Source organism: Gopherus evgoodei, chromosome 13 (assembly GCF_007399415.2).
Source record: "Gopherus evgoodei ecotype Sinaloan lineage chromosome 13, rGopEvg1_v1.p, whole genome shotgun sequence".
In the NCBI taxonomy this organism is placed as follows: Eukaryota; Metazoa; Chordata; order Testudines; family Testudinidae; genus Gopherus; species Gopherus evgoodei.
In genome coordinates this window covers 6,714,456-6,725,579 of record NC_044334.1, presented here as the reverse complement: position 1 = coordinate 6,725,579, position 11,124 = coordinate 6,714,456, and the positions used below count along the sequence as shown (strand labels likewise).

The following is an 11,124-nucleotide window of genomic DNA, read 5'->3' as shown; positions in this document are numbered from 1 at the left end:
CTGCGCCCTGAAGCTCTTTGCAGCCCCTTGGCCGGGGCACTGACTCCTTGGTTGGGGACCCCCGCCCGCCCGCGCGCGCGCCAGCCCCTCCCGCGCCCCACGAGCCCAGGCTGCCGCGTGCCGCGGCCGGCGGCTCTGGGCGCTTGCGCAGTGCGCGAGCCCCGGCGGCGGGCGGCTGAGTCTGGGCGGAGCCGAGCGGCGGGACGGAGCATTGTGCGTGCGGCGCAGCCAGCCGGGCCGGGCCGAGCTCCGCGTTCTCCGCAGCCGCCGCCGCCGCCCCCCGTCCCCAGCAGCATGTCGGGCCGGTCGGTGCGGGCCGAGACCCGCAGCCGGGCCAAGGATGACATCAAGCGGGTGATGGCGGCCATCGAGAAAGTGCGCAAATGGTGAGCGGGCCGCGCCGGGCTCCGGCCCCTCCCCCCGCCGCGCTGCTCCCCCCGCCCCCCGCGCGGGGCCGGAGCCGGAGCCGGAGCCCGCCGGGCGGGCCGGGGCGGGGAGCCGGCTTCACCCACAAGCCATTTCGCTCTTGCGAGTCACGCGAAGGCGGCGTGTGAGGGGGAGAGGCGGATAGACACAGGGCTCCATTGTAGGGCCGAGCCGAGCCCCCGGCCCGCGTCCTCCCCGCTCTGCGGCCGAGCCCCCTCACCTCGGCCCTCCCCGCTGTGCAGCCGAGCCGGCCCCGGCCCTCCCCGCTCTGCGGCCGAGCACCCTCCGCTACCCACCGGGCCCGCAGCTCTGCGGTTGACCGCCCCCCCCGGCCCGTGTCCTCCCTCCTCTTGTTCCCTGGCCCCTCCTTTATTCTCTTGCCCCAAACCCCACTTGTGTTGTCCCTCTCGCCTCCTTCAGCTCACCCCTCCCATCGCCCCTTGCTGCCCTTGGTCCTAGTTAGATACCGTGGTTGTCCCAGTTGCCGAGATCGTCCCGTGTCCTCGATCTTCCCTCACCTCAACCCCTCTTCATGCTGCCTCGGAGTGTTTATCTCCCCCCCGCGATCCCATCCTAGGGGCTCTCGCAGAGTAATGGGGGTGCGGGAGTGAATGTAACGCTTTGGGGTTTGTGAAGGGGAGGTGTCATCCCCCAGAATCAAAGAAGAGCTGCAGGGGCCCGGCAGGGAGCGGTGCATGGATGGGAGCAGATGTAGCAGGCATGAGTCAGACCCCCACTGGCCTTAGTTTCTTACAAAAGAAACCTGTTCTCCCTTCTCTGAAATTTCCCTGTCAAAAACAGGGAGGAGGATGAGGTTTTACAAAGTATTATTAGTGGGATCTTTAGGGAAACACATTTTGAAATGCCTTGTAATGTTGCAGAAATAATTATCTTATTCTGTAAATCAAAAAGGCATTGAGTTTATTTTTTCATGCTTGAGAGTTGGGTGAAAATAAGTAGGAAAACCAGGATCTTGTATTAAAAATCCCAATAGGCTTTCATTATTTTTTTTTAAAGCTTCAGCGATCACACAAAGGCAAATCACATGTGAACAAAAGTGTGCTGTTTTAACATTCTGGTGGTTTTAGATCCTGAGTGGAATTGGAGAGAGAACTCTAATTGGTACTTGAATTTATTTTAAATTACATAATTAAAGGTTGTACCCATACTAAAATAATCCCCTTTTATTTAACGTTAGAAGTGTTTTGGCGTTTTATGCTTTTCTCTTTCCTAGTTTTATTATGAAAATCAACATGAAGTAGTGAAACAATACGGTAGAACTGTTATTGTAGCACAATACACAGTCTCGTTTTTCTGGATGGGATAAAGAGCAGTGTCAGTGTGACTCAGGAAAGAGTTACTTTGTTCAAATGGCTTGACCTTGAATTTTCAATAGCTTTTGTATATCTATCCTAAAGTGTCTTTTTTAAGTGTATAAAAGATACAGTAAATCCCGGGGACCGGTTTTAATCTGCATAACTCGTATATTTGGAATAGGATAAAATGAAGGTTCCTGTTTTGTTATGTAATTTATAACTTTAAATTCATTTAACAAAAGAATAAAATACAGAAATAAATCTGCATTTTTCTCTTGTTTTCTCCCTGAACTGGATTGTTGCCATTTTAAAGCCCTTAAACTCTGTGAATAGGCTGGTTGGCTTGAATCGGACAAAGAGTCAAAACATATCCACTAATGCAGGACTTGGGAAGGGGATTTCAAAGTAGGAATCCATCTATTGTGTTGGGAGCTGAAGCACCCAGTGTTATAGTCTGGTGATAGTACGGAGTTCCTGAAATAATACTTCTATGTATTTTTTTATTGCTCTTTACTGACTGGCTGGTTAGTATTGAGGGATCAAATACTATAGGTAGAGAGATGTGACAGTGCTTTCTCTCTCTGGTAATGTAGCTGGATGCTTGTTTTTTGTTTTTAATTTCCTGATATTTCATTAAAGAGAACTGGTACTTATTTCCTTTAAATAATACTATGCAGAGACAGGAGAGAGAGGAGTTTGACTGTGCTTGAAGAGAAGGAGAGGCAGGAGTTTGATCTTTTCTTTATGGCCAACAAATTAAAATAAGAGAGGCCAATCTCTTTTTGCAAGTGTTTTCTACCATCACAGCAACTGTGCACAGATATTAGCCTGGCTTGTTGTACCAAGAGTAAAGATTTTAGGATTCAAATGGAATTTTTAAATTTAAATCCTCACAGGGTAGATTGTTTAAGGCTGACTTTATAGAATTACCGAAAGCACTTATTCTGACCATTGCCAGATTTATTTGTGTCACTTCTTGCATGAAGGTCTCATGAGTACTTACATAAGCCACTTAGTACAAAGACATTTTTCACATGAATCTGTTGGAACTCATTGTTTTGTTAACAAACCTCATGTCTCTTTGTTCTTGTTTCTCATCCCCATAGACCATGTAGAATGTAAAGGCACTGAGATATTAAATGTTTTGATTTGTGACTTAAACATTTTTGAGAAGAAGCTTGTTGTGAATTTTGAGATTTATACACCAGCCTCACCCACACCTTGTCAAGAGCTACATATGCAACTTGCAGGGAGCATAAGTACCACACCTAATTTGTTATAGTTGGGAGCAATTTGTTGCCATTCACATCTTTACTGTGGAAATGCAACCACTGGAGCTGAAAAGTCCCAGCGTGAGTGCTTCCATTACTTGGATCAAAAATGGAGCACTACATAGTTGGACTGTAGCATAACATAAGAATATAAAACTAAAAATGGCCATACTGAGTCAGACCAGTGACCGATACCAGATGCTTCAGAGGGAATGAACAGAACAGGGCAATTTATAAAGTAGTATATCAGTGTATGTGCGCAATGTGCCCAGCCATTTGATTGCAATATCATCAGCCAGGTGGAGAGCCGGTAACCCGCTGTCGAAATAAGTCAGTGGGCTCTCATCAAGGATATGTGACATAGTCTGAAGTTGACCACAGCTGTCTTGCAGGTTATTAGAAAAACCCCATTTAAAGAGATTGGCCACCCAAGTGCCCTGTCCTATTTGAAATGGGGTCAGAGATGACCTCCAGATGTCTTGGCAGATCAAAACCTGAGGGACAGATGGTCGGGTCAGTGATGAGAGAGTGATTAACAACTGTTGTCACTGTCCTCTTGTTGTGCCAAGCTGATTCCACCGTCATATCTTGTGATGGCACAAATGACCATAAAGGGCATCTAGAAGACAGGTGAGCTGGCAGGTGGTTGAAAGGTCTGTGTACATAGGCAGGTTGCTATTCTCATGGATCTTCGCCAGCGGTCTGACAGATGCCTTCTCATGGCGAATTTGTGGCGGTGCTATGTTGTTAAGTATCGGTAGCCACGGCAATGGAGTTGCCCAAAAAGTCCCGGTAACAATACGCGGAGCTTTGTTAAGCTCTTCATTGGCCAGCCTCGTGTGGGATGAGTGACACCAGACAGAAGCACAGAACTCTGCTGTTGAATAGCAGAGGGCAAGGTCTGATGTTCTAAGAATCCTGAGTGCTCACATTCCAGGTTGAACTGGCCAATTTTCTGAGGAGGTTGTTCCAAATGCTGACTTTTGCTGCAATCTTCCTCAAGTGGTTGTGGTACGTTAATGATCCGTTCAATGTCACACCAAGGTGAACTGGGTTTGGATCATGCTGCTGGCATTGGCCATTGAGAAAAATGTTTAACTCGTGTGTTGCACTTGCATTATGCAGATGAAATACACTAGAAACCATTTTGGAAAAGCTCGGCTGCGATCGCCATCAACCAAGAGAATTTGCCATGAGTTTTATATCATTCAAGATCTTGTCAATTTCTGAGAGAGATTGAGTTTGATAGCTGCAGCAGATGTCATTAGTATAGTATCAGAGGGGTAGCCGTGTTAGTCTGGATCTGTAAAAGCAGCAGAGTCTCCTGTGACACCTTATAGACTAACAGACATTTTGGAGCATGAGCTTTCGTGGGTGAATACCCACTTCATCGGATGCATGTAGTGGAGTCCACTACATGCATCCGACGAAGTGGGTATTCACCCACGAAAGCTCCTGCTCCAAAACGTCTGTTAGTCTATAAGGTGCCACAGGACTCTTTGCTGTCATTGATATAGATAAACTTGTGCAAGAATGTATCTGACAGGTTGTTGATGTACACATTGAACAGTATCAGTGAAAGAACTGGCTATTGATCTGACGCTCCCAAGAGCTGCAGCAGCTGCCGATGTGTATTCTAAACCTCCTGTTATGGAGAAGAGCTCTACTACCTTGACTACCCAACGCAGGGCAACTTGAGAGAACTTAAACAAAAGGCCTCTGTGCCAAACTGTGTCATAGGTGGCAGTCATATCCAAGAAGATTGCTCCCGTCCTTAGATTTTGTTGAAAACTATTTTGTTGAAAGGTGGTCAAGGCCAGGACTTGATCATAAGTGCTGTGTCCTTTACTGAACCCTGCCTGCTTGACCTGCAAAAAGACATCCAAATCTGGAGTGATTTGTTGGAGGATCAGACTCTCAAACACCTTGAAACGCACTGACAGCAAAGATTTGATGTGGTAACGTGACACCAAATTGAAGGGGTCCTTGCCTGGCTTAAGAATGGCAATAATCTTTTTGCTTCGTGCCAAGTGCGTGGTAACTTCTTCTCATTAATGACCTGTATGTAGAATTACATAAGCCATTGTGTTGCCTTTGGTCCAAGGTGTTTGAGGAATTCCAGTAAGATGTTATGATAGGCACAGCAGCGGGCTATCTTGATGGAATTAAGAGCCCTATTTAGCTCCTTGACCATAAATGGTTCTGGTTGACTCTTACCCACATTCTGATGTCAGAGTAGGCACCATTTGTTATATACTTTGCATTTGAATTGCTTCTCCAGTGGAACCTTTGCTACCCACAGAAAATGGCTTGCGACCTCACTGGGCTTAACCTGCGGTCAGTTTTGACCTGGAGGTTGTTGAGCAGCGCCCAGCCACAGATCAAGTTCCAGCAGTTCTGACTGGAATAAATGAAGTGAAGCTTCTCTCTAGATTCCTTCCACCAAGTATGCCTGGCAGCATCCAGAGACTCAGTCAGGTGGTCAGCAATGTCCGAGTGGCCAGATAATTCAAATTTGCTTGGCAAGTCTTGGTGTTCGGCACTCAGGCAGGGAGTGTAAATTGGACAACAGCCCCGTAGTATAGCTGAGCATGTGGTTTTATAAATGACTCCTTGGAATTAGTGTCAGGCTTCGTTGACTGGCAAACAATGTGACGGAATGGTAACCACACTAAGTTCCAGTGCTTCACAGAACTTTTCCCAGTCTGCCTTGCAGAAATTCTACCAGCGCTTGGTTGAGCTTTGAATGATGTGTAGCTGGAGCCCAATGTGGATAAGTGAATTTTGTCCACTGGTTGGATCATTAGCTTGCCCAGCCCAGCCCATGCTAGGTACTGATAAGGAGTACAGCGTGAATGCTGATCCATTGCCGCCTGTATCGAGTGATACATCCCCTGTCAACCAGTCCCATCTTCTGGCAATCAGAGGTTTAGGGACACCTGGAGTATAGGGTTAGATCCCTGACCATCTTGGCTACTGGCCACTGATGGACCAATCATCCCTGAATTTATCTAATTCTTTTTTGAACCCAGTTATACTTTTATGGTAGTCTGAGTATTGCACTCATGTATGAAAGATGAGTCCAGGAGCAGGCCCCTCTGTCCAGACAATGGCTCCTGTGCACATTGTCCCTGCCGTATGTAACTAAGAGGTGAGGTGGTGTCCTGGGCTTCTTACTGGGCATAATATTGGTGCACAGTAACTACTATTGTGTTATATACATGTATGCTCATTTTGGGGTCATTTTTCCACTCAGGCAGACTATGTCCCTTAGAAAATATGCATGGTCTTAGACTGTAAACTCTTTGAAGCAGGGAGTGTATCTTTATATATGTTTGCAAAGTGCCTAAAATGGTGAGGGCTTGATCCTGACCAGTGGTTCTGGGAATTACTCTAATACAGCTGTTCTAAAATGATGGGGTGGGCCTCCCATGGGAGGCATGGGAATGTGTTAAAGGAGGCCCAAGCTGTGTGCGTTTTTGTTTATTTGCTTGGTTTTTTGTTATGTTTTAGTTTGAAGAGCTGTGACTGTCAGTCCTGGATGGCTGGAGCTTGTACAGAAGGGCTATGCACACCAAGGAGGTGGGGATAAAGGGGACAGCCAGAGCCCTGCTGCTCGTGTTCTCCTTCTCCCTCTTCCCACCAATACCTCACAAGGAGGCAGCCTAGGCATGAACTCTCCGCCACCACCCAATCCCTCACCAGGAAGCAGCCTGGGCTCAGGCTCACCTGGAGGTGGCAGGGCTCTGGCTGTGAGCCCCTGGGGTCGTGGGGGGAGGCAGGCAGCAGGGCAGCTATGTTTGCTGTGAAAAGTGAGCTGCTGCAGGCATGGCACTGTCTTCCGAGCTGGGTGATGGTATATGTATTTTGGGGAGAGGGGGAGTGTAAATAACTACAGACACAAGGGGGATCTGTTCAAATAAGTTTGAGAACCAATACTTTAATACAACTGTTATAGTAACAATAGTTGTTCACTGTGAATGGTTTTGATCTTTGAGATTAGTGCAGCTTACTCAATTAGGTTGTTTCAAAGCTCTGTATCAGTGGGCCTATATTGTAGAAAAGCCTCAGGTATATATATGTCTGAGTAGGTTTTGCTGCTGTAAATATACATTCTGTGTATGTGACTTTTGAATACATGTCAGAAATGCTGACCATCCATGATGCTACAAGGGACAGTCCCTGTTTTAGCGAAAATATTTATAATTTTGAAATCAGCCTATCCAAAAAGTGCTTACAGTCCAACATATCTTAATAGATTTAAGAGGCACATCTCTTTTTGTTTCCCCTAATGTATCATGTATAGCTGAAAGGCAGAGAAGCATCTGTAGATTCTAGGTAGGATCATTTAGGACATTTTATACCATTCCAAGAGATTGGTCAAAAACTTGTCAGTTTCTGCCATATGCCAGAAAATATTGGAATATTTCTACTCAATGAAAGTAAGTTTTAGAGTATTTCAATGAGAGAGTGCGTAAATATTTGCTTATTTATTAAAGGGATTTGCATAATGCATATCACAGGATTTTGGGGGGCAAGATATGTGGCTTAGAGTGAGGCAGAAAAATAATTCACAAGTTCAGTATAGGGAGTTAATATTCCATAATCCATCATTTCCCACATACACACCAGCAGTAGAGGCGAGCGGAGACTGAGCCAATCTCTTGGTCTAGGATAGCGCACTAGATTAGGAGTGAGGAAACCTGGGGTCCATTTTCTGACTGCCATTGAGTTGCTGTGTGACTTTGGATAAGTCATTTAGCCACTCTTACCTCATTTTACCAAGCAGTAATACAGGGATAATGATACTTTACCTCCTTTTGTAAAGCATTTGGAGATCATGGATGAAAATCATAATAATAGTAATAGTCTGCTACCTGTACCTCCATTTCCCTATGGGTAAAAATGAGGATGATAATAATGACCTCCTTTGTAAAGTGCTTTGAGAGCTACAGGTGGTGGTATTATTAGAGAAGTGCTCAATATTTATTATGGAAAAGTTTGGCCCCACAGCATAGTCTTTAAATGGGACACAGACTAGGAAATGTTACCAATGTGTGTGAGAGCTAAGGACCAAAGTAACTCATTTGTTGATGAGGAGTACTCTCCCAGGTGTGTCTGGTGGAGAACCATAATATGGTGTGGCTAGCTTTAGATTGGCACTTGTAGGTATTACCACTGGAGCATCTCTATTCATTGTCTCTCCTTGGACTGTACAAAATACGTGCTGTTTAACTTTCTGAGGTTGAAAAGATCAATTACAGGTTTTGTTGCTGGTATTTCTTCCTTAAAGTAGATTTCCCTACTTTATAAGAATTTCAAAAAATTGGCTTTTGCCCTTTCCATTCCCTCCTTGAAAAATGATAGAGATGTGGGATTTCTTCATGTGACATCAATAGGAAATCTTTTACTAGAGCAGTGTGACATGAAACCACAACCATGTGAAATTCACTTATTTCAGGTATTGTTACTTTAAACTACATTCTGTCTCTCCAAGGAGAAAGCACTTTAGCACAAACCTGGTTCAATTTGTAGAACTTGGGCCAATTTGTGCTTTTGCATCAAAATTGTATATAACCTGTATCTTGACTGCAAAGCCTAGTGAATCTCAGCTATTTTGACTGAGTTTTGTATTGAATTTTGGGGTTTTTTTCAACCTGAAACTGAAAATTCAGAGTTGAGGTGGAGAAAATAGGTGCTCATCCACATAGATCAAAATTAAAATGTTAGCACAAAGCTGACTCTAGTTTTGACAAACCCAGAGGCATCTGAGACTAATTCAGGTCCTCTGGAGAATCAGTGGACCAATGAGTTAAAATCTTGCAACATTTTCCCACCATTGCTGATATTATTTCAGCTCCACCAACATTGGGAATGTTGGGAGCCCTACCATAGTTATGCTAGCATTTGACATTGTACAGAGTGGATTTGATTTAAATCACTAGTCAGGAAGACTTGATTTAATCATGGTTTTCTACATAAGTGCATTCTTGTTGGTTGTTAGAATCTTAATACATATTCTTCACAACTCAGATAGACGTAGGGTTCATTTTTAGAAGGTACACACTATACATTTTTTTAACTGATTTATTTTGAAAACTTTTCAGATTAGTTTTACACCTATATCAGAAAATGAATGATTGTTTGGTTATTTCATTTACCAAAGGTAATTGAAACAGATATTTATAAAGTTATTGGGAGGTGAATGATCTCCAGTTCAACAGAATAATCATTAATATTTGGAGGATTGTCTTGCCATGCTGTATTAGGAGGAGAACAGCACCAGACAGACATTTAAATTGTTTTATTTAACTAAAACAACAGCGTTAAGTGGTCTGGATTTTTTCCTTCAACAGCAAATATAATATTTTAACAAAACAGGCATATGTCCCTCCCTTCTCACATTTATCTCCGGACTTCTCTTTGTCCAGATCTATTCTGTCCCCAACAATCTTCTATTCATTGAACTTTTTGAAACTTTGCACTTCTAGAGAGAGGTGAGGGATTGACTCTGTACACAAATTTGCAGAGGGACAATAGGACTGAGGTCTGTTATTTCTCATCTCTCTCTATTTATTTATTTATTTTATTTTAAAACATTTTTGCTGTTAACAAGGATGTTATCTCTGGAGATACAAATCCACAGTTTGAGAACTGCAAAACTAAGCATCTCTGATGGTATCTTCTAGATTGAGCACTGAGTCCCATTGAGTAGATAGAAAGATTAACCTAAATAATCTATACAGAAGCCTGCAGAACCCCATAAGATTGGGTCCCTAGTCTATGAACTACTGGAACTCATTTACAAACTTTTCTTAAACATTACATGAATATATTGTCTCATACTATAGAATTAGAATTTATAATCCCTGTTCCGTGATGAGATCTTTGAGCTGTAATTTATCTTAATTAAAGCTATCTTTAGATGGGTTTTTCCCCAAAAAGCATTTTATCAAAAAAAGGATTATTTTAATTTTTTAATCATTGATTTTTATCCACCCTGACATTATATCAGCTAACCCTTCACAGAGCTTGATGTTTAAAAGTGCTGGCAAGCGTTACATCCAAGCTAGTGCTTCTAACGTTTCTAGTACTGGTGTAATTGAAAGAGTGTTAGCGCTTTCTCTAGTATAATCAAGTCATCTCTTTGAGATTTTGTCATGATTCATAGTACCCCTTTCATGTGGCTGAATTAGGTTGTGTTTTGTGGCTCATTGCATATTCCATTTTGAGTCAGATTCTACCCTCTGATATGCATGTACCACTGACTTCAATGGGAGTTGCATTAGAGTTTGGCCCATTATAAACATACCCTTCAGATTAGTGCAGTCAACAAGAGCCATCTCTGCAACTTGGGGAACTAGTAGACTCTGCGTGAAAATGGATCCTTAGGTATATAAGTTAAATGGGGGCTTTCGTACTGAAACACAGTTGGATGAAGAACATTTTGAACCAAAGGACATGTCCTTGGTCAATATTGTTTTTTTCCAATTACTCTGATGCTATTTTTGTGATTTATTATTTTTTTATATGACAATAGGATCGAGAGACCTTTCTGCTAGTCACTATACAGACATCTACAAAGTCACATCCCCAACTTTGAAGAGAGAACCTAAAGTTGAAAAAATATTTTCATTTTTTCAGTTTTGTGCATTTGAGAGATACTTTGTGTGTCTAATAATGGCATTTTCTTTCCCGTTCCCCCCTTTCTCCTTCTGCTTGATTCCACAGGGAAGTCATAATTCTGTGATTTTCACCAAACTCTGTTGCAGTGCAAGTGAGTGTGATGTGATAAATTCAGCATTATGACATCATTTCATGACCATCAAGAGAAGATGGGGTATGCGGGAACTATCCTTGTTTAAACACACATTGTTTTGGTAAATAGCAGACATGGTGAGAAACTGTAACAAGGAGTGGATTTCTTCAAGCCTGATCTATTTGAAAGCCTCTCTGCTTAAATGGCAATGCTGTATCTGCAGCAAAGGCTTTCAGTTCTTGTTCTGTTAAACAATTTTTGTTTCTGATGTTCAATGTTAATACAAAAGCCCCCTTGACATTTCATGTATAAATGTAATACATAGTATTCTGTTTCATCCACTAATGTGTTG

The 11,124-nt window shown here is 43.2% G+C and overlaps 1 protein-coding gene across 8 annotated transcripts in view; it reads left to right on the top strand.

Moving 5' to 3' along the window:
* The first annotated feature begins 242 nt into the window (after positions 1-242).
* BCL7A (BAF chromatin remodeling complex subunit BCL7A) overlaps positions 243-11,124 on the top strand; it is a 32,734-nt gene continuing 21,852 nt past the window's right edge. For 5 of the 8 annotated variants that reach the window (XM_030582831.1, XM_030582830.1, XM_030582827.1 and 2 more), the window contains exon 1: positions 243-386. In XM_030582831.1, the coding sequence (XP_030438691.1) occupies positions 295-386 (92 nt within the window). In that variant the 5' untranslated portion in view covers positions 243-294. Of the gene's footprint in view, positions 387-10,744; positions 10,791-11,124 lie in introns of all 8 variants that reach the window. The other 3 variants (XM_030582834.1, XM_030582828.1, XM_030582829.1) reach the window with 2 other exon arrangements.